At 43.5% G+C, this 23,264-nt stretch overlaps 1 protein-coding gene across 1 annotated transcript; it reads right to left on the reverse strand.

Moving 5' to 3' along the window:
• Positions 1–1,408: 1,408 nt before the first annotated feature.
• On the reverse strand, positions 1,409–22,940 carry LOC113016816 (vitamin D3 hydroxylase-associated protein-like). The gene is made up of 17 exons (XM_026159955.2): positions 22,826–22,940; positions 11,277–11,299; positions 9,537–9,774; positions 9,074–9,187; positions 8,590–8,730; positions 8,313–8,446; positions 7,955–8,161; positions 7,818–7,858; positions 7,568–7,692; positions 7,213–7,338; positions 7,025–7,122; positions 6,691–6,790; positions 6,557–6,600; positions 6,415–6,454; positions 6,231–6,339; positions 5,899–6,044; positions 1,409–1,722 (listed from the first exon to the last, which is right to left on the reverse strand). Exons 3-17 carry the CDS (start codon positions 9,714–9,716, stop codon positions 1,600–1,602), a joined length of 1,728 nt encoding a protein of 575 aa, XP_026015740.2. The 5' UTR covers positions 9,717–9,774; positions 11,277–11,299; positions 22,826–22,940; the 3' UTR covers positions 1,409–1,599.
• Between the last annotated feature and the right edge of the window lie 324 nt (positions 22,941–23,264).

Genomic DNA, 23,264 nt, shown 5'->3' on the forward strand with positions numbered 1-23,264 from the left:
CTCATTGCCATTCATTAACTAAAATACACACACACACACACACACACACACACACACACACACACACACACACACTTTCTGTTTTATATGCTAGTGAGCTTATTTTTTAAACATTAGCTGTGAAGCAATTTAAACACACATGACTTTAGCCTGTACAAATACAACTGACTTGACTTTAGTAAAATACATAAAACGAATGTTACAGACAGCTTAGAGCGGGGGTGGCCAACTCCAGGCCTCGAGAGCCGGTGTCCTGCAGGTTTTAGATGGGTCCTTGATCCAGCAGTTGATTCAAATGGCTAAATGACCTCCTAAACATGTCTTGAAGTTTTCCAGAGGCCTGGTAATGAAGTAATCATTTGATTCAGGTGTGCTGACACAGGGTTAGATCTAAAACCTGCAGGGCACCGGCTCTCAAGGCCTGGAGTTGGCCACCCCTGGCTTAGAGCAAAGAGATATAGGTGTGTTTTGTGCAGATTATTTTCGATACCTATCGTTTAATGTTAATTTTCAACATTTTTAAACTTGTGCTAGCACCGTCTCTTTGCCTAATATTGACATGCTTCCAGTTTTCAGGCTTTTAGTGCCTTTTCATGCTTTATTACATGAAATGGATGGTGTTAGGGAGAAATATTTTCATGTATGGTTTTTTTTTTTTTTTTTGCCTGTCCTGTTTGGCTCTTTTGCCATCAGAATTGTTGTCTAAAGGCAAAGAAAGATGCCCAACGGATTTACTTTACCAAATTGACCATTTTGCAGGGATAAAGGAAAGTGGAATCAGCCATTCCACAACTTGTTGCCAAAAGATGTAAATAGTTCAGGGCCTGTGTGTGTATATGAACAACACAGTTTCATACAGGAGAAACCTTCTTGGCTCTGGGTGTGATAACAGTGTTCTCTGCAATAAGAAAGAGAGACTTTACTGTGTCGGTTAAAGCTGATATCAGCATGACAATAAAACATCCCTGATAACAACTGAGGTAAGGTGTTTTCTCACACGGGGCACTCTGTCAAGTGAGATCTCTCACTGTAAGCCAATGACTGTTGCCACGTGGAAAGACTATCAGGAGAACAAATCAGAGCGTGCCAAGTCTTAACCACGGCTCTTTCCCTGTGTCATTCTTTCAACCAATCAGACAGATGCACATTCTCATGTAAATCTTTCTATAACTGCTAAGATAGTTTACTCTTTTGGAAGTTGACTGCTTGCAGACTGTAGTTTTCTGAACAGAAGAGATCCATGTATGTGCTGATTTTTGATCATCCAATGCTTTAATAAATACACCAAAAGATGAAGCGTTTTGACTGCAGGTTCCTAAAAGTGGATAAATGATCATGATAACAATGGTGATAGCAAGACAATATAAAAGACTTTAAAATATAAGAACAAAAAAACATAAATGCATAATTTTGCCAGTTGCCACTTTTATTTAACCTTTAGCAAACAGCCAAAAAACAGAAAGTGCCCAGATTAAGCTTGTAGTGCAGAGAATATTCCATTTATGACACCATTAGCTCATTATTACAGGAAATACTCAAGTTAACATGTTTCCTCTGAAGTCTGCAGCCTCTCCTGTGAGACTGACAAAGAAAGCAGCTTTACTTCTTGCTTTCTTTGACCAGTTGTTCCACTTCCTTCATGAAGTGCAGGCAGAGCTCATCCTGCCACGGCAGAGCAACACACTGAACCGCCACAGGTAGACCCTCGCCACCAGTCACTGCCTGAACACAAAAACACACTCCTGTCACTCAATGCTCAGCAGCTGAACGCACCACAGTCTCCTTCATCCACCTACTGTAATAAAAAGAAACTCTATAAATATTGGAGCCGCAATAGACTGATCTGGTTCAGTTCTTGGTTCTGTGTAAAGTCATGTTAAGTACATAGAATTGAAGTGAATGTCCAGAGTAATACATCACATTTTTAAATAACATTCCACAGAAAAAAATTGCATTTCTTAATTTAGCTATTACAAGATAAAACTGATACTAAGGGAAAAATTAGATTCAAGCAAGTAATGTTTATTATTACTTCAACATGCACAGATGAGTAATAGGGAACATCAAACGATGAGCTCTACATAGCCCGAGACAGATGTGCTACAGCAGCTGATTGAAACCACATTAAAGTACACTGACGCACATTCACAAGTATACAAAAAAAAAAATGTATCTGTATTTTAGACTTTACATCAGGGGCTCCTGACTTGTTGTTGCTGCATGAAAAGCTAGCCTGACACTGAGTCTATGACACCAGATTTACTAAACAGGGCAAAAGAGCACAATCCCCAAATAGTGCGGATAGGCGTTTAGCTAGAAAAAAAAAAAAAAAAGGTTTTGCAGAGTTCACGTGAAAGTTATGTACAGGTCCGTCTCAAAAAATTTGCATATTGTGATATTCATATATGTCATATTTGATCCGACCAATAACAAAAAAGTGTTTTTAATACAAAAAAGTCTACCTTCAAATAATTATGTTCAGTTATGCACTCAATACTTGGTCGGGAATCCTTTTGCATAGATGACTGCTTCAATGCGGCGTGGCATGAGGCAATCAGCCTGTGACACTGTTGAGGTGTTATGGAGGCTCAGGATGCTTCGATAGCGGCCTTAAGCTCATCCAGAGTGTTGGCTCTTGCGTCTCTCAACTTTCTCTTCACAATATCCCACAGATTCTCTATGGGGTTCAGGTCAGGAGAGAGAGTTGGCAGGCCAATTGAGCACAGTAATACCATAGTCAGTAAACCATTTACCAGTGGTTTTGGCACTGTGAGCAGGTGCCAGGTTGTGCTGAAAAATGAAAAAACTTCAGGCATTTCCCTCGCCCCAGTCTTCCTCCAGACTCTGGCACCTTGCTTTCCGAATGACATGCAAAAGTTGCTTTCATCCAAAAAAAAAAAAACAAAACAAAACAAAACAAAACAAAAAAACCAAAAAACCAAAAAACAGTACTTTGGACCACTGAGCAACAGTCCAGTGCTGCTTCTCTGTAGCCCAGGTCAGGCACTTCTGACGCTGTTTCTGGTTCAAAAGTGGCTTGACCTGGAGAATGCGGCACCTGTAGCCCATTTCCTGCACACGCCTGTACACGGTGGCTCTGGATGTTTCTACTCCAGACTCAGTCCACTGCTTCCGCAGGTCCCCCAAGGTCTGGAATTGGTCCTTCTCCACAATCTTCCTCACCTCTTCTCGTTGTGTAGCGTTTTCTGCCACACTTTTTCCTTCCCACAGACTTCCCACTGAGGTGCCTCGATACAGCACTCTGGGAACAGCCTATTCGTTCAGGAATTTCTTTCTGTGTCTTACCCTCTTGCTTGAGGGAATGATGTCCAGAATGATGGCCTTCTGGACAGCAGTCAGGTCGGCAGTCTTACCCATGATTGCGGTTTTGAGTAATGAACCAGGCTGGGAGTTTTTAAAAGCCTCAGGAATCTTTTGCAGGTGTTTAGAGTTAATTCAGATGATTAGGTTAATAGCTCATTTAGAGAACCTTTTCATGATATGCTAATTTTTTGAGATAGGAATTTTGGGTTTTCATGAGCTGTATGCCAAAATCATCAATATAAAAACAAAAGGCTTGAACTACTTCAGTTGTGTGTAATGAATCTAAAATATATGAAAGTCTAATGTTTATCAGTACATTACAGAAAATAATGAATTTATCACAATATGCTAATTTTTTGAGTAGGACCTGTATGTGTACGCGTGTACATCTGTGATCTCACGTATTGTCAAAGTGCATGCAGCTGAATATGTGTAGATCCACCAGTAATAAGTAATGGTGTTTGAGCACAGCTGATGTGCTGAAAACCGTGTGCTGTTTACAATCCTGGAATTATAACTGTTTCAAAATGTATTTGTTAAATTTTATCAACATAAATACATTGTTTAGTATGATGTCCATCAAAGGTCTGATTCTTCTGAGGATCAGTGCTGTCCTCCTCCCTGTCTCTCCATTTTTTGGCCGTTTCTCTTTGAACCCTATTGCACAGGCTGTGAAACTGAAGACCTGAAAGCAGTTTTGTTGCCGCTGGCATTGTGTGACTCGTTTAGCTTGAAGGTTACAAGTCACCTCTGACTTCATTGAATAAATTTAGCATTGAGTGCAATTTTCCCTCAATTTTTCACGTGTCTGAGTGAACACGCAAACTGCTTGAGCGGTCCCTTGGACCACTGTGAGCAACAGCAGACGTGTGCACTGTGGTCACACCAGCATCGAATCCATCCAAGTTACATGGTTTATTAAAATAATCCAATTACAACGTTTACATTTATGTTAGACTACTTTTAATTAAGTGCTTTAGCCCACTTACAATGACAATGTTAAAAAAAAAAAAATCTAATCATTGACCTGTGTAGTATGTTAACACTATTGGAAGTAAAAATAACTTGAACTCCAATTTCAAAAACACAACTTTCTTTTTTTCTTATTTTTTTTTTTTTTTATAAAGCTCTGACTTGTATTATGAGTCTGTGGTCTGTGAGAGAGTCCTGTAACTCTGTCTGCAAAATACAGTAAATAATGACCAATGCTGGGCAATTAATTATATAGTAATAGGGCGATCGTGGCTCAAAGAGTTGGCAGTTCGTCTTGTAATCGGAAGGTTGCTGGTTTGAGCCCCGGCTCGGACAGTCTCGGCCATTGTGTCCTTGGGCAAGACACTTCACCTACCGCCTACTGGTGTTGGCCAGAGGGGCCGACGGCGCAATATGGCAGCCTCGCCTCGGTCAGTCTGCCCCAGGGCAGCTTGTAGCCACAGCTGCCCTGGGGCAGTAAATGTAAACAGGAAGAAAACCAAACATTGCAGATATTTTTATCATAACTCTGGTTTTACGTGGCCGATCAACACAATTTAAAAACTGATATAAAGTCCACACTTTTTCCGTCAATTGCTCCGTCTGTCCTGCTCACATCTCCAATGGTTGTACATGTTGTCATTAACATGGCTTCACTCCACATCAGCCGCTTTGCCAGCTAAAAGACCGGTGTCGGCACATAAGGACGCTGCCATAGCCTGTCAACCACGTTGATTAGCTGCGTATATACGAATGTGAATCGCATCATTGGCTGGACTACGGGATAAGGTGGCATCGTTCTAATCCCATACGGGAGCAGCCAGTCACTCACTGACTAACACTGCAAAACAGAATTGTTAAAGTATTCATTTTAATTTCAATTCAGGTTAGAATTATTTTGTGCGCAACGCAGATTTTCTGTGCGCAGAGATCGTGCCAGCAGTGCGCAATTGAGCACGTGCGCAGCTTAGAGGGAACATTAATTGAGTGGTTTGGTAGTCAGTTCCTTGGAATGGTTAGTCTGATTGCCTATCGATCTTGCTTATCGGTTGCAGTTGCACATGAGATACAATCAGTTGATTTCAATTCATATGCTGCAGGGCGAAAATAGTGACACAGTCAGTTTAAATTGCAGAAAAGAACGAGCGTTAAGGTACAGTGAAAACCTCCAGAACAGAAACAACTGCAACAGTTTTTAATCTACTGCACAATATTTTGAAGGCATTTATCTGCTATAAAAAGACAGGCCAGGAAAATCTGATTCACATTCTCTGTATTTTATCCTCAGTTACTTTGACACAAAGGCATCTGCTGTGATGCTTTTTTTATACAAATATAACAATAGGGATATGTACTGATGAATGATCAGAATTATAATATTTCTGGAGATCTGAGTTAAAACTGAATCGACTGGAGTCAAAATCAATACGCAGCACTAATTTTATGGAGAAATACGAATGTAATGTAATGAGTTGTGTAACAAATTGGCTTCACCTGGGAATAATTAAGTAATGTACTGGATGGCCTGGCCTGACACAACGTGTTAGTAAATCTGGGTCTATGTTCTCACTCAGTCTTATCTCACTGGTACATGTTGCCTACCTCTTTGAAGAGTTTGTCCCACATGTCCTGATAACAGCCCTTATAGTTCTTGAGTTCCTCCTCATCCTTTTTGGTCACTGTGGAAACAGTGACTACACCCGCAGGAAAGGTAAGGAGATTGTAGAGCAACGTGTAGCTGGCAGCAGCTGAAAGTGTAGAAAACAAAAATAAAGAAACATAAACACGATTCTTAGCCTTTAAAAATGTTGTTGAATGTTGATGTTTAAAGTGTTCACATTTTAAACATCTTTAAAGTCCTTAGATTACAGTATTTTAAAAACAAAGTGATAAATACAGAAACTAAGTTGTCTGTCATACTGAGTGAATCATACTTGAAAGTTTGCCACAGTATAAGAAGTTGTAGGCTGGTCCAGTCACAGGACACAGCAGCACGTCAATGTTGCAGCTCCTCCAATGTGCTATTGTCTCTTGAATGTAGTCCTAAAGAAAACACAGGGAATCTCAATTTCACCTTCAGACTTTCATACGTGACCATGCATCATCAGCTGACAGTACCTCAACAGCAGCATGTTGCTTCCACAGCTCTGGAACAGATCTAAAAATGAAGCAGAATGTTTGGATATAATTCCTAGCACATGGAAATGTAACAAAGAAACGATTCAAGCACAAATGAAGAATTTCAAGGATACTTTCTCACCCAACTCCACAAAGAGCATCAAAGTTGGCAGAAACACGAGGAAACTGCCAAAAGAAGACAAACTGAGGTGTAAAATTAATTTTCAAACCAATCTCTAAATTAATATGTTCCTGTCACAGAATTAGAGGACTCACCACGGGTTTGAGCAAGAATGAAATTGTTTTCTTCAACCACTTGGGAAAGCCATAAGGAAAAACCTGAGGCTCCAGACAAGGGTCCACAGGTCCCCCTTCCCTAAAATGAAAGAGATCATTGGCACAGGAGAAAACAGTCTGTTCAGAGACACTGAACTGAGAATTACTGTAATGGTTTCAAAAAGAACCACAACCCCATGTTGTTCATAAAGACAATGGCAGCATGGTGATGTTTAGTGGTTAGAACTAAAAAGAAACAAAATCTCTAAATGTTAAATGATTTAAGTTTAGAAAACAAATGGTACTAACTGACTTATTAAATGGAACAACTCACAGTTTTTGTAGCAGGGTGGTAGCTCCATCTGCTAAAAAACCCTTTATCAATAGTTCAGGGAAAATTTGATCCATCTTCAGTGGACAGTAAGGGATGAGCTAAAGACACAAATATCAACACTAAGGACCTATGACTCATATCACATACGTGGCTTGACAGTGATCATAGTGTGTGTGGTGACGTCTTACTGTGTGTCCTGCTTGCTCTAGCAGAGCTTTGACCTCTCTGACGCCTCGGGCCATGCTTGGAGATGGATGCGTGTAGCCATCGCTTTCCAAATAACCGATCCTTAGAGGTCTGGAGCTTCTGTATATCTAAGGGTCAATCTTTTTTACTTCCTCAGTCAATTAAACATAATCAGTTTGCAAAGGTTAAGATTACAGCCTGTAAAGTTAGTTCTGTATCTCAGGACATTAATAACAGGTGAGGTAAGAGTAATATAAAGTGAAGCGTTAGGACAACCATGTATCCGCTTAATTTGTAGTTTTTAACCAAAAGAATAATCATTAACAGATTATATGAACCTCACAGTACAGGACACACCTCCATGTTAAAAGGTAATGGTGGAACAGTGGGGTCCAAAGAAAACATGTGGTCACAAAGAAGTGCCTGCATGCACAGAGCCAGGCTGTCCACATCTCTTGCCATGGGTCCAGGAGATGACGGCACTAGTTTCATACGAAATATAAAGCAGTGACTCAAATATTTGAGACAGTTTGTGTCTGTGAAATATTGCTATACAGTGGTTATGTAACTACATTTACTTTATATGTAAAGTACATATGTTTCTTACCCGACTTTTGCCCTCGATAAATTGGACGAAGGCCCTGTAAACTAATCATTACACAAAAGTGTTAACAAAGATAAAGTTTAACTCAGTGTAACTCAATGTGTAATAAATTTCCAGGAAACTGACTGAATGAGACCCACCTGAGCCGACCTGCAGTTGGCTTGAAACCACAGATTCCACAGAAGGATGCAGGAATACGGATACTGCCACCTATATCAGTGCCTATACCAAGCAGGGAGCCCCCTCCCCCGATGAGAGCCCCCTCCCCACCAGATGAACCTCCAGAGGTCTTCTGGGGGTTATGAGGGTTCACAGTCTGCCCGTAGATAGGATTACTGCAGTCATAGCTGTCAACAGACAGTTAATGAGTCTCTGCATATTATTTTCATTCATATTTTCATTATTTGCACATTTGGAATGGACAAAGGCAACTTAACACATGCACTCAGTTTTAAATGTGCTGTAGATTTTTATGTGAGTAACTGATAAAAGATGTACTTTAAAAGAGCTTGAGGCAAGTTGGTTCTCACAAAGGGAATAGCTCCTTGTTTCTTCAGGACTTGAACGAGCACACTGTCCTTTTCAGCAGGCTGGTCCAGGTTAATGACCACACCACAAGAACAGTCATGATTCTAGTGTTGGAAAAAACAAAGATGATAATGTTACATCAAATACCTGAGCTATGATGCTCGAGAACACTGTACCATACTTATAAATACTGATGGGAAATACTTTAACTGTAACTGAAATTTGCATTGCATAACCTTTGTAATACCTTAAATGTAATATTTTCTTTGATGCTAACTGGAACTCCGTACAAGAGACCATCCTTGTTGGAGCCAACAGTTGTCAGCTGGTCCAAACTCTCCAGCAAAATTTCAGTGCAGCAGTTTAGCTTTTTGTTTACAGCCAGAGTCTGTTGGAAAGGAAACAAGCACAGACAGTTTGAGATTAACTTATTCACCTAAAGGGATTTTAATCTTTGTAAAATATTAAACTCTTGTTGGAAACACAGACATTACTTGACACATCAGTCTGTGTTGCTTATATGAATATTTTTATCCAGTGTGTCTAAACTTTAACTGTAATAAGACAATTCTGTGTAAAATGAACTAAAAAGCAGTGAGTTGTAAGTAGGAGTAATGTCAAAAATAAACATTAAGATAAGTCTGACTAATTTAAATGATTACTTGTTTAAAAAATGACTTTTGCTGTATTTGATCTATTATGAAAGATTTGTGTCATGCTGGATATTGAACCTTTTCCATGTAAGAGTAAAGCACATCCTCGGGGCGCAGTAAACCTTCGTTCAGCTGCTGTGTCAGCTCAGACAGGGAGAGCGTCAGGATGAAAGCAGAGTCAGTTGTCGGATGCTAGGAGACACAGACCCACACAGAATCATTATGTTATTATTTCTTTTAAAGGCTGCAACAAAGAGACGGAACCACATCCATGTACAGATTCAGGATTCTTCCTTCCACTTTTTTTTTTTTTTTACAAACTTTCTCAAACACAGCAATGAGTTCACTGCACTTAAACGGTTTGCACAGTCATAACTTTCATTTTCATGCTCAAGTAGGCCCAAGCATGGAGACATTGAAAAGTGCCAGTATTTTGGTATTTAATAACTACACCTCTGCCAGGTTAAACTAAAAGCAGATCATTAGCTGAGATTATCGATAAAGAGAAACTAGAAAAATCCCCAAAGCTCTGAACTCTCACCGACTGTTTGTACCGGAGCACCGCCTGCTCTGCCCGCTGCAAGCTCTCATCTCTCCTGTTTCTGGCTCTCTGTATCTTTTCCTCCGCCTGTCGGAGGCTGTTGATCTTTTTCACCCGCACAACCAGGTATCCCACAATGCAGGCAACACCAGTGAGCAGAGCCGCTGTCCACTTGTCCATCTTCACTCTCTTAATAAACGGTTCAGTGTTCTGCGTGGCTTTCGTCTTTGCCCTGTGGCTGCAAGATGCAAAAATCCAAGCGGACCTAACAGTCAGATGTTTAAACACGACGACAGGCTTGTCTTGTTTTAGGCGTGGCCGTGTTGTGTACCGTAGCTTCCCTAATCTACATGCACAGCAACATGTCCTTTCATTTTAATAATAAGCCACATTCCAAAATGTAAAATCTAATTAGTTCTCAGAATGTAAATAAATTATGCAAAATCTCTGCCTTAAAGAAAAGTACAGCTTACTTAAGATTGCTGAGTTAGAGCAACTTATTCATTGTGAGTACACAGCAGTAAGAATAGCTTGATTTTTCTGAGTGAGAAATACTAAATGTTAACTGACAAACATTTATTGTTCAGCAAAATTAAAAAATAGTTTGTGGTAACTTACGTTTTAACATTTTGCTTATGTGACCAAGTGGTCGGCGGAGTTATAAAAGAATAATAAAATGACAACGCTATAGGGGAATTTCACCCCCAGGAAATATATATTTAAGAAAAATAGATAAAAGGAATAAAGAGGCCGCACAGATTCAAGGATGCACACCGAGGCAGATTGGCTCCAATATTAAAACTGTTTTATTTAAAACAAAAATAAATAAAATATTAGAAAATCAAATGTAGCGTCGTGTTGACAGTGTCCTAAAACTTTAGGACACTGTCAACAACGACGCACCACAAGAAGAAAATCACTACAGCCCACCCGGTGCTGTACAAAAGAAAGTGCGAAAATGACCCACCACCTGAGGTCTCAGGGCCACTGGCACGTCCTCCGTTCACCGAAATAAAACACAGAAATACGTTAAAAGAATAAAAGGACACTGAGCGTCCGGCTCGCTACAGATCATAAAAAACTAAAACCAACTTTAATTAAAGAAATCACGCGCGCGCGCGCGCACGCACACAATACTGGAAGGCGTACGCCCCACGAGTCAACTACAACTCCAGCAACAATCCAGAATAAAATAAAATAAAACCAGGCGAACCAGAAAAAGGTAAGCCTACAGTTTCACGACGAGACAAGACAAGACAGCAGGCTCCACCGAGGAGGAGCCCTCACAACAGCAGCTGGGAAGGCGTTTCACTCTTCCGATTAAGGTCGGGCAGTTTGCCAGGGAGATGTGAAGGCAGCAATCAAACCCTATAACAACAGATAAATATAACCTTAACCTCCGGTAATTGTGAATGCTAATAAAAGTAGTAGGACCGGAGGCGCTATACTCTCACTGGTGGAGATAACTGGAGCACTTCTCTCCGCAACGCCGGAATAAAACAAACTGCCGCGCTGTAGCTGTCATATGATCTACTCGCTTGCTGATCAATCCGTTGTGGTGTGCCAGCATTGGCTGCTGCTTTTTGCCAAACGGATGGGAGGAATAAACCAGGAGAACACCGGCTTTGTCATGGTCCTGGGTCGGTGACCCAGCGCTTTGAGTTTATGATTATTATTTTCTAGTTTATTCTGTTTTTGTATTAGTTCTTGGGGTTTGGTTGTCGTGTTTCTTTTCCCTACCTGTGTCTCCCTCTGTGCTCTGTACAGTGAAGGATATAAAAAAAACAACAACAGCAATAGAATAATATTAAACACAAAGTGAACCCGTCTTCCTTCATTAAATAGGTTCTTTTAGATGTTAAGGAGGAATTGACTTAACCAGGCTGGCGGAGAATGAAGACAACCGGACACCTGCTGCAGATGGGGAATCAGTGAACTTTTTATTTGAGACAGAGACAACCTCTCAACACAGCTCACATCAGGAGATTCCTCATATTTGCTGTGAGGATGGGTATATATTCTCTAAAACTTACAGGAGGGGGTTGTGAGGAAAGTGCTGCATTAGCAGAAAAACAACTCCATAAAAGGAAAGCGGCCTTGGGTGTTCTAGTCTCTTCGCTTGCAGATATCTTGCACCTGCAGGATGAGGCGATCGCTTCTTATCGCTCTCAAGGCCAAAGTCGTGAGCACATTTTTATTACACAGTTGCACAGTAACTTTAAAGCTGAACAATATTTAAAGCTGAATAATGTTTGATCAGATTATATTTTCTTCAAATCCCCCTTTTGACCCATCTTAAATGGGTCAACACACAAACATAAGTAACATTCAAAGGAACACAGAGACGTGTCGAAGCCTGGCTCGAAAAACTCCTCGGGTCTTAACATTTGTCTTTATCTGTCATTGCAGATGAGGAGAAAAGAGTCCAGGCACCACCCTGCCCAGGGGTCGGCTGCAAGCAGTCTCGGTTCCCGACGAAAGCAGTAACAGCTGTCCTGCACACAAGGATACAACGAGTTAGTGCAACCAGGGTAGTGACACAAAATTAACAGTTCCTGTAACTCAGCAACCAAAAAGCATAAGTAATGATAAAAATGTGGAGAGTACAGAGTATACTATAATAATGAGAGATATAAACGTGAAAATGTGAAAGAATAAATCAACCGTAAAATAAACTCAGAACGGTAACTGCTAAGGACATTCAAAAGTGAATATGTTAAAAAGTGAGGAAGGGGTGTGGAATAAAACAATTTATATCCAGTGGTGGGAGTACACATTCGCTCAGGCTTAAGTCCGGAGACCCTGAGAACATCGCTCAACCCTCACAACCCGACCAGACACAGTTCAACCAGATATATCCTTCAAGAGGAAGTGGGTGAGGGAAACAATTAATAACAAGCCTAATACAAAACACCACAGAGAAACAACCATTCTAGAAGAATTTAAACAAGAGAAAGACGATAATGTTCGTCACCCTCACGATCAGAGTTTTCATCATCCGTTGGCGAGGAGGTGGGAAGTTGACTAGCCAATAAAGGCATCTGCCGGGCGAGATCCTTATCCTCAGGAGTGAGAGCTGTAACAATCAGTCTGTGGATGAGGGATCGAATGCATGGAATACAACAGCAACCGCAGGTGACTAGGATAGCAACAAAAACTGAGATGGAAACTAGGATGGAAGCTACAAGGGCCTTATATTTGCCAAACATGTTAAGCCAAGAGTCCCACATGGCAGTATCAACGCCCGAGTGTTCCTTCATTTTAACAGTAAGAGCTGTGAGACCAGTAATAGCTTTAGTGAGGGAACCATCAGGAGCTGTGTTATTGGGGATATAGGTACAGCACTCCTGACCAAAAAGGCTGCAGACTCCGCCTCTTTCTGCGAGGAGAAAATCCGTTGCGACCCTGTTTTGGAAAGCCATTAGGGAAGTGGCAGATAACTGTGCATGCACAGCTTCAAAACCATCTCGAGTGTAATTAGCCAGCAGTTGCACATTAAAGTGAATGTAGTTAATTCTGTCTACATTCGCATTTATTTCAACCATCCAAAGTATCGAGGCCCATCCTGCTTTAACCTGGTCTCGCAGTTTATATTCATCGGGGACCCCACGGGGTATACCTACAGCATCAATATAGGTTGGATTATGAGCTGAACCTGGGATTAGAGAACGTTTAGAGCGGCGTTCAGAGGAGGATGGGAGGCCAACTTCGTGTACTTTTATAGAGAGATCTACTGGAGTGACTAAAACAGGTAAAATAAGAGTTATAAGAGCGCAAAGACCTGACGCATCCCGAGGGAAACCATCATATAACTTGTTATTGCCACACCACCACCACAAATCAGCCCTAGCCGTAGGTCGGAAGTTTGGTTTCATAACCGTCATCTCAGTGCACCAAGAAGAGTTCAAGCTACCTAGTTTTACTGCATTGCCAGTCAGGTTAATACAAGTGAAATTGTTCACAGCTACATCTGAAGAAAAGAAAGGTGGTTTATTAGAGACCGAGCGTTGAGTTTTAGGAAAGTGGTTTTCCAGATATGAGCAATGACCTCGTTTTGTATTGTTCATAAGATGCAGGAGGCATGCACTATTGACTGGCGCCGGTACCACCCGTAAAGTGGGGCGGGCTCCCATACAAACTATGCAGTCGGAAGCCGTCTTGTCAGCAGCTTGTTCAGCTAGTAGTAACCAGTTGTTTGTTGCTCCAGAAATACCGGTTAGAATTTGGAAGAGGTCATCTTTAGACATTTTATTTGTGTCTACAATGCGTATTCGGCCGTTTCTCCCCCCGTTTGTATATGTCACCGGAGGGCCATTAAAGGTGGGGTTATCATCTTTAACTACAGAGCTTGGAGCTGCACCAACGCTAGGGCATATTTCCATTTGCCAATACAGGGCGGTGCGATCAGTCCAAGGGGCAAGTATAAATTGTTGACAGGAGGTCAAGGCCAGATCCTTTAGGGTAAAAATTAAGCCTGAAAGATCCGGTTTTTTTGCTATTCTGAGCATATTTTGGTTTCTCCAGTGCAAAGCCTGACCCCTAGAGTGCTTGGACCAATCGAGGTCCGTTTCTGACACTAAACTGGACCACTTCCACTGATGCCAACCTCCCAGGGTTATATACCACACTGAGGAGGAGAGATGTACTGCAAGGTTAAAAAGATCCCCCCCTTGGTCTTTGGTGACGGGAGTGACTGGGAAGCTCGCGAAATCTATTTCGACTACCCAACTTTTATTGTTGGGGACACAGAGAGTAATCATTCTAGTCGTACTTGGGGTGCAGGAGGAAACCGTGTGTCGTTTTTTTCTAAATGGGTCGGGCGTGGGCAAAACTGGAGAGGAAGTGGTGGGCAAGACCCTAGGGGCTACATTTGTCAGATTGGGACTGTCAGAAGGGGGCGAAGCTTTTGAACTTGAAGGTGTCAGAAGTGTCGGGGGCCCTTCACAGATCAGGATTATGCCAATGGGAATGAGACCCAGGGCCAGGAAGCAAACAAAGACGCAACATCTTTGCCTGCCTGTCATTTCAGGGGGAAAGGGCCAAGACATGTTTACTTAGCTTGGATGTCGTCTAATAGAGGATGATGGGGCACAGAAAGGTGGTCCAGTTCCCCCCACCTCGCCAAGGGCGTGTTCTAGGAGTTAAAGAGCAACAAAAAGTATCAGTGACACAACTTTAAATGAGCTTTCAGCGGTTAAAACTATTGCAATGTAAAATGTAAATCTTAAAAACTCAAGCCAATATAAAAGCAAAGTCATAAAAGATGTTAAAAATAAAAAAAAATGTTTAGTTCAGTATGAAGAACACCCCCTTTTGTAACCAGCCGGCTTTTAGGTTGAGTTTTGGCTCCCTCAAGTGGTTGGTGATGCTGTTGCAGCTCCTTCTGACAGGTCCTTCTGCACCTCTCTCAAAGTTCTTCCTGGTTCGGTGGCAGCAGCGCACTGTGTGTAATGAAACCAGGTGTCACCTTTCCCTTCGAGCCTGACAGCGTGGGAGGTCCGCTCTGTTATGCGGTAAGGGCCTGTCCAGCGAGGCTCAGCCCACTTTCTCTTTGTGACTTTCAGGAGGACGTAGTCCATTCCAGGTGTAGCCACCTCTTTCAGCTCTTGCTGGTTTCTTTCAGCGACCTGTGAGGAATACTGGGCAACAAAACTGCGGAGCATGTTATAATATGTCCTCGGATCGAGGTCTGAATCAGCTTCATCCGACATTAACAGGCGAGAGGAGGGGCCAGGAAAAGGCCTGCCATGCTCCAACTCAAATGGAGTGTAACCAGAGGTTTGATTTACTGAGCATCTTATGGACATTAATGCAAGAGGCAATGCCTTAACCCAATCTAATTTGGTCTGTGCACAGATTTTAGCCAATTTAGTTTTTAGAGTTTGATTCATCCTTTCCACTTTCCCCTGGGACTGGGGGTGGTAAACTGAGCCAAACTTATGTTTCAAACCTAATGCGGCTTCAACCCTCTGCAGATCGTGGTTCCTGAAATGTGAACCATTGTCCGACCTTATGACCTCGGGAAACCCATGCTGTGGTATATAATGATTAATCAGACACTTCACCACAGTTCTACTGTTTTCACTTGCTGTCGGCCAGGCTTCTGGCCAACCTGAAAATGCATCCACAGCCACCAGCAGGTACCTGTAACCACCCACTCTGTCCACCATGTCTGTGTAATCAATGATTATTTCTTTCCCTGGGCAAAGTGGGATGGGGAAGTACCCTGCTATTGGCTTGAAGGCGGGCTTGATTCCAAATTGGTTGCACTCCTTACAGGTTTTAACCATGTATTTTGTCATGTCTTTTAGATAAGGGTGCCACCAGGCGGCTAAGTTCCTCATCATTTGTGCAGGTCCCACATGCCCCACTCCATGTGCCTCTTCCATTGCTGTCTGTCTGACCCCTGGCGGTAAAATGGGCCTTCCATCTGGGCCACGCCAAACATCTGTGTTTGTGGCCCCTCTTGTTACCCACAATGATTTTTCCTGGGGGCTGGCTTTGTCCTGTAACTCTCTGATTGTGGCTAGGCCTAGTTGTATGGGTGGTCTTTCTGGAGGGGGTGTGGCTTCTGGGTCCATTACCATAATCAGGGAGGGTAAGTAACCAGCTGTCTGCTTAGCTACTAAGTCGGCCTGTTTGTTACCTAATGCCACTAAGTCCAATCCGGCACTGTGTCCTTTGCATTTTACCACTGCCACCTTAACAGGTAACAACAGTGCTTCCGCTAATTCCCTCATTTCCATCTCATGTTTAATAGGCTTTCCGCTGGCTGTCAAAAAACCAGCTCTTAGCCACTGCTTGAGCTCCACATGCACTGCTCCCACAGCATAAGCTGAATCACTGTATATATTCACTTTCTGTCCCTTTCCCATCCTTAAGGCTTCAATCACCGCTCTCAGTTCAGCTCTCTGTGCAGACTGTTGTCCTGTCAACTGCTCTGCCTTCACTGTTTTCCATCTCATGTCTGTCTGTTCCACTATTGCCCATGCAGCCTTCAACATTCCACTTTCAGTTCTGAAACAACATCCATCTGTGAACCAATCTTTTTCTGCATCCATTAGAGGTTCTGCCTGCAAATCTGGCCTGATTTTCTCCTGTACCTGCACAACCTCTTCACACATATGTGGTTCCCCCGATCCCATGTGATCAGCCATGTTTATGCCTTCATGTGAGTAGGTGATGTGTGGTGCTTCCAAAATGGTACTGAGGCGTCTCTGCCTGAGTGAAGTGAGTGTGAAGGCCTGTGAGGAGACGTAGGCCACCACACTGTGTGATGTCAAAATTTTTAGTGGGTGGTTCATCACTATGTGTGCTGTTTTCTGAATGATTTTTGCAAGTCCAGAAACGTGTTGTGTGCACGGTGGGTGGCGTTTTTCAGTGTTGTCCAGCATTACGCTTACATATGTCAACACTTTTCTCTCTCCCCCTTTTTTCTGGAACAGGATACCATTGATATGGGTTCCAGTTCCAGAAACATCAAGATGAAAAGGCAAAGCATAATCTGGCACAGCAAGGTCAGAGGCGACAGAAAGCTGTTGTTTTAACTTTATAAACGCCTGTTCTGTTTCTGTAGTCCATGAGAGGGGAGCAGAGAGGTTTCTCATGCCTTGTTCATTTACCAAAGCGCGCAAAGGGGAAGTAAGGCCAACATAGTCTGGGACATAGGTCCTGCTGTAACCAGTCAGGCCCAAAAATGACAACATGTCTTTTACAGTTAGAGGTTTTGGATGGTGCAAAATGGAGTTCCTGTGTTCTGGGGACAAGGAAATACCGGACTGTGAGACCATGCGGCCTAGAAAAGAAACCTGTTTTCTTGCAATCTGTAGTTTGTTTTTGCTCACTTTAAAACCTGTGTTGGCCAGGTGTTGAAGCACCACTCTGGTGGCCTCCAAACAGATGTCAGCCGTGGGGGCAGACAGCAAAAGGTCATCCACATATTGTATTAACATACAGTCAGATGGTAGTGGGCTGGTTTGTAAAAGTTCTTTCAAACACTGATTAAACAGTCCTGGGGAGAGGGCAAATCCCTGTGGTAAGCGAGTGTAACGCCATTGTCGGCCTCTAAATGTAAATGAGAAAATGTCACGCAGTGACTCACGAAGTGGGAGGCAGAAAAAGGCATTAGCCAAGTCAATGCAGGTGAACCAGGCATGAGATGGTGGGAGGTTGGTCAAGGCAACATAAGGATTAGGCACAGGCAAAGTAGGAGTGCCAAGTAAGGCATTAATCCTTCTCAAATCATGTGCCATTCTGAACTTCCCCGTGCCTTTTTTCTCAACGGGTAGGATGGGCGTGTTCCACTTAGAGCAGGAGGGCTCCAAGACACCGGCAGTGACCAAACCAGAAATTGTTTCTGCAATCCCAGCCTCAGCCTCCGGTCTGTGTGGGTACTGAGGCTGCCACAAAGGGGTAGCAGATGACAGTTGAAAAGAGACTGGCTCCACATCAACTAAACCTACATCTGTGGGTCCAAGGGACCACAAACAATCTGGAAGAGAGTCGAGTAAAGGCGCAGCATCACAGTGGTCTGTGTGTTCTCTGCCATGTGACCCGCTGACCACTCCATGTTGCAGTGTTGAGGAATTAAAGCAATCATTTAAAATTTGGTATGTCTTGGTAGATGGAGAAAACAAAACCTGTGGGAGTTTTGTAGGTGTCCAGTCAGCGGCCGCAAGGGAACGTTTAACCATTCCACCCAGCTCCTTAGCCTGGTGTCCAGGATGTAAGGCCAGTGACACATGGGGAGCTGCCTCATCAGACATCATGTACCACTGTAATTGATCTGTTGTAAAAGTAACCGCTGCTGCCACTCCCTCCGGTGCCGCAAAAATGCACGACATGTTCAGAGACCAAGCCCGCCCCTCACACTGCTCTTGGAACATGTGCTGGTACCAGGTGGTGTCATGCCTGTCATAAAACAGTGTAACATGAGGTGGGTCAGGGGGAGGGACATAAGGATGTAGGAGTGAGAGCCACGGCCGCCATTGCTGAAAAGCAGTACAAACTCCTGGTTCAGCAGGTGTTTCAACTTCCAATAATGCCCAGTAGATGTCAGCAGAGTCCGTCAAACAGGAGGAGGGTTGCAGCAGAAACTGACCACCTCCCTCTGGCCCATTAGAACAGGGAAGCACAACCCCAGTAGGGAGAGTCACAGTTAGGCCTTGTGAAGAGCAGAGTATTGTGGCTCCTAATTTAATCAACAAGTCTCTTCCCAGTAAATTCACAGGCGCCTGTTTTGAACAAACATAGCTGTGTAACAAGGTCTGATCTCCAACCGTTGTGGGGAGGGGCACGGTGTAAGGCAGAGTTTTAGGTTCCCCAGATATGCCCACCACTGTAATCACTGTGTCAGTAAGTCTTTCACGAGCAACATCCTTAATGGTGGAGTACGTAGCTCCAGTGTCCACTAAAAAGCTGCTTCTTCTTCTATCTACAGTTATGGACAGCATAGGGTCCGCCGTTGTCCCTTCACCGTCCTGGGCAGTCTGTGGGGTGTCCTATAGCTGGGGACCACCCTCGTAGTACTCCCACCCCATCACAGGCATCTGTGGGGCCGGGGGCACTTCAACTAAAGCACCACGAGGTCCACCTCTGTGGCCAGGATGCTGATAGGGCCCACCACGGGCTCCCCTGCCTCTTCCAGCAGCCGGGTTCAAAGGGCACGCTTTAGCCCAGTGTCCAGGTTGTCCACACCGGAAACAAACATACATCTGGCCTCCCCTACCACCTCCCATCTGACCCCTTCCCCTGAAACCACCTCTGTTTCCTCCAAATGGGGAACCTCTCTGCCCATAAGGGGCCGGTGAGTGATAAGCACCATACTGGGGGGGCTGTGGATCAGTTGGCCATGGGTTCGGATACAAATCAGGGGCAACTGGACCAGGAGGGGGAGCTGCAGCGGCCACAAGCTGCTTTTTAGGCTTGTCACCTTTTCCACCCAGGTCGTTTTTAGCTTTCTGCAGCTGAACCTTCAACAGTTGCAACTGTAAATCTTCGACGCTCTCCGCTTTATCATCAGACTTAATCTGCACTTTGTTAAGATTAAAAATCAAATGTTTCTTCCAGATTGCAAAGTCACAGTCCTGCAAATCAGGATTATCCTCCATTTTCTGGCTTACTGACTCCGGAATGCCCCTCAGCACCGCCCTTCTAAACCACATGCTCTGTGAACAAGTCCTACTGGGGTGATGACCTGTATGGTTCACCCAGTCTTCAACAGCCTGATTTAGATAATGGGTGGGATTTTGCTTTCCCTCCCATTTAAATTTCTGTAAGGTGCCTTGATTTTTGGGTGGGAATTGTTTGCGCAGGGCCGGTCCAATAAACCTCAAGGCCTGCATTAGTGGCACCTCGTTCTCATGCGTGGTAGTACCCGCATTTTGTTCCAGGTCCGCTGCCTGAGATCGGGATGTGCACCTAGTTATAATAGCTCTAAAATCTCCCAGTGCGAGGTCCTGTCCAGCTGTGTATTTATCCAAACCAGCCAACCAGGCATTCCCTCCCTCCATTATGTCAGGGAGTTTGTCCACTAGGGCCTGGACATCTCCGAATGAATAAGGTTGATACACTGGTCTACGTTGCGCTTTAGTCTGGACCAGGGGAAACATGCCTGGAGGCTGAGGCACAGGGCCCTTAGATCTAGTCTGATATCCTAAACTGGGAGGGGTAGAGGGGGGTGTATGGTTAAGGTCACTGAGTTCATCATCAGTATCCTCAGTTTCTTCCCCGCCTGGTGGGGTATCAGTGTCAGCAAAAACGTGGGCTAAACTCATCTGTGTTTCCGGATCCTGACGGCCCACCAAAGACATGGTAACTGTGACATTTGGTGAAGTGCCAGGCTCAGTTTTTGCAGTAGCGGTCAGATCTCCCTTAACAGCGACAGGAGTGCTGGCAAAGGGGTTGGACCGGGAAAGAGGGGCTGACGCAACACGATTTTTCACCTGGACCACTGACCTATGTTCATTTAAGCAGCTGCGTAATGCTGCTTCTTGATCAGTTAATTGTTGTTCAGTGGGTTCCTGTCTGTTCATTCGAACCGCAAATGGTGCGCTCGCAAATGGGTCAGTTAGGCCCTCAGATCCGGTTCCAAAACAATGGGACATGGAAGAGGGGGCTCTACTACTAGCTGAGGATGTCGCCGACAGAGAGGAGCTTCCTGGGCAAAAATGCTTGGTATCTATGGGAGTTGGAGCTACGGGCGGTTCTTCTCCAATAGTCATTATTCCACCAGAGATATTAAGTACCGGATATATGCCTGCTGAGGGAGGAGTTGAGGCAGAATAGGGAGGTGGCTGAGACCTATTTTTCTTCATGTGTGGTTTTGCAGTTTCCCATAAACACACCCAGTGATTAAATTTAGCTTTGCGGCCTGCGTGCTTATCTGCTTCCTTTCTGTGTCTCACCCCGCTCATCACACCTGCACCTGCTGCTGCTGAGTTGGCTTCTTCCTCTTTCTCTTTTGCCTGCATAGCCTTATTCTGCCAAATTATTCCCCAGTTACCACTACTCCCCTCGTCCTTTCCCTTTTCTTTCATTAACCTTTCAGCTGTTTTCCTCAATGACTCTTTCTGCTTTTTTGCTTCTTTAGGCTGGTGTGTGGAGTTGATGACTGTCTCAACACATGTTAATTGTTCTCCCAATGTGCTAAGAATAACACCGGGACCCCAACCATCATCATTAGTTTCTCGATCTAATTCTCCATCCATTTTACTGTCAATGGAGGAGTGTTCTTTTATTGATTTTAAAGGAGAATTTGGGCCAGCTGGGTTTCTGCCTCTGTTAGGCACTAACAGCTGGGGCGCTGCTTTAAAGGTGAGTCAGCACTGAAATATCCCTTCAGGTGTTACCAAGCTTCTACCAAACCGGAGTCTGGCGGGTAACCTTGCCTAGAGCTTCCTGATAGGGGTGCTAGTTGGTTGTCACCTTGTTCACACGTCTCATTCACACTTCATACATTACCTGCAGTCACTCATTACCCTCCTTATGTATGTAATAAATGTGTAAAAAAAAATTCTATGTGTGGTGTATTATTTTAACCAAAAGAGGAACCTAGTTCCTTTAATTGTGTAATCTGTGAACAACGGAGAACCAAACTGTCCTGCCCAGTGTTCCACAGCAAGCATTCAGCGTGTATTTATGTGTGTCCAATATCAAACAGAACATCAAAACATTTAAAACACTAAAATCATCGGGGTTTTAAGAAGAGATCCGTTTTCTCCTATTGATCAAAGGGACCCCTCCTTTGGACTCCAACCAGTACTTCTCCTTTTTAAGTTTTAGAGGATCTTTTCTAATAAAGTCCTCTGGGCCTTCCTAACCCTTCTGTAGTTTAGAGAATATTACTAAAAAATATTCTCAAGGCCTTTAACCTTTTAATTTGTTTAGAAAGGCGTTACTAATAAACCCTTTCAAGGTCCCAGACCTGCACTGAGGTATTTATCCGACACCGGAGAGCAACCCGTCGGCTGCAACCGTGGTCAGACCTCAGTTCACTCTTATCTTTATTCACTTATTCACTTATTTCTTATTCACTTATCTCTTATTTACTTGTCTGATTCTCAACAAGCCTTAAGTAAGCCAGACAATTTTGGTTATGAATTACTAGGAGTTTGGACACTAAGTATTTTTATAATGTTCAATATAGCAGAAATAAAAGGTCTGCTTACCTTGTTTTTGTGTGCACACAGCTTTTGTCCAAACTCCGTTCACTCAGACCACTGCCGATGTCCTCCCATCCGTTCCAGTTGCCCTGGAGCGGATCCTGTTCCGTGACGCCAATTGAAGGATATAAAAAAAACAACAACAGCAATAGAATAATATTAAACACAAAGTGAACCCGTCTTCCTTCATTAAATAGGTTCTTTTAGATGTTAAGGAGGAATTGACTTAACCAGGCTGGCGGAGAATGAAGACAACCGGACACCTGCTGCAGATGGGGAATCAGTGAACTTTTTATTTGAGACAGAGACAACCTCTCAACACAGCTCACATCAGGAGATTCCTCATATTTGCTGTGAGGATGGGTATATATTCTCTAAAACTTACAGGAGGGGGTTGTGAGGAAAGTGCTGCATTAGCAGAAAAACAACTCCATAAAAGGAAAGCGGCCTTGGGTGTTCTAGTCTCTTCGCTTGCAGATATCTTGCACCTGCAGGATGAGGCGATCGCTTCTTATCGCTCTCAAGGCCAAAGTCGTGAGCACATTTTTATTACACAGTTGCACAGTAACTTTAAAGCTGAACAATATTTAAAGCTGAATAATGTTTGATCAGATTATATTTTCTTCAACAGGTCCCCGAGTTTTGTGTTGTAAAACAGTTTGTGTGTGTCCTGTTTTACTTTGTAGGGCTGTGTCTCGTTATGCCCATTAGTTCCAGCTGTGTCCCCTCCTGTGTGCCGTTTCCTGATTACCTGGTGTGTGTATTTATATTTTGTGTCTGCCTGTGCTTGTTGTCGCGTCGTCTGTGTTTCTCTGTGAATCTCCTGTGTAGTCTACATTGTTCCATGTTTCTTCGTGTCTTTCTGCTCCTCGCTCTATGTCCTCCATTTCGTATTAGTTTTCCCAGTTTAGGTTTATGTTCGGTTCTGCCCACACCTTGGTTTTGTGCACTGTAAATAAAACCCACTTGCACCTCTGCTATTGGATCCTCCTTTCTCACCCTCCACACGACTGCCGCCCCAGCCGTGACAGGCTTAACTTTATATGGACTGGCGCCACCCTGCAAT

This window comes from Astatotilapia calliptera, chromosome 23, assembly GCF_964374335.1.
Source record: "Astatotilapia calliptera chromosome 23, fAstCal68.1, whole genome shotgun sequence".
Lineage (NCBI taxonomy): Eukaryota > Metazoa > Chordata > Actinopteri > Cichliformes > Cichlidae > Astatotilapia > Astatotilapia calliptera.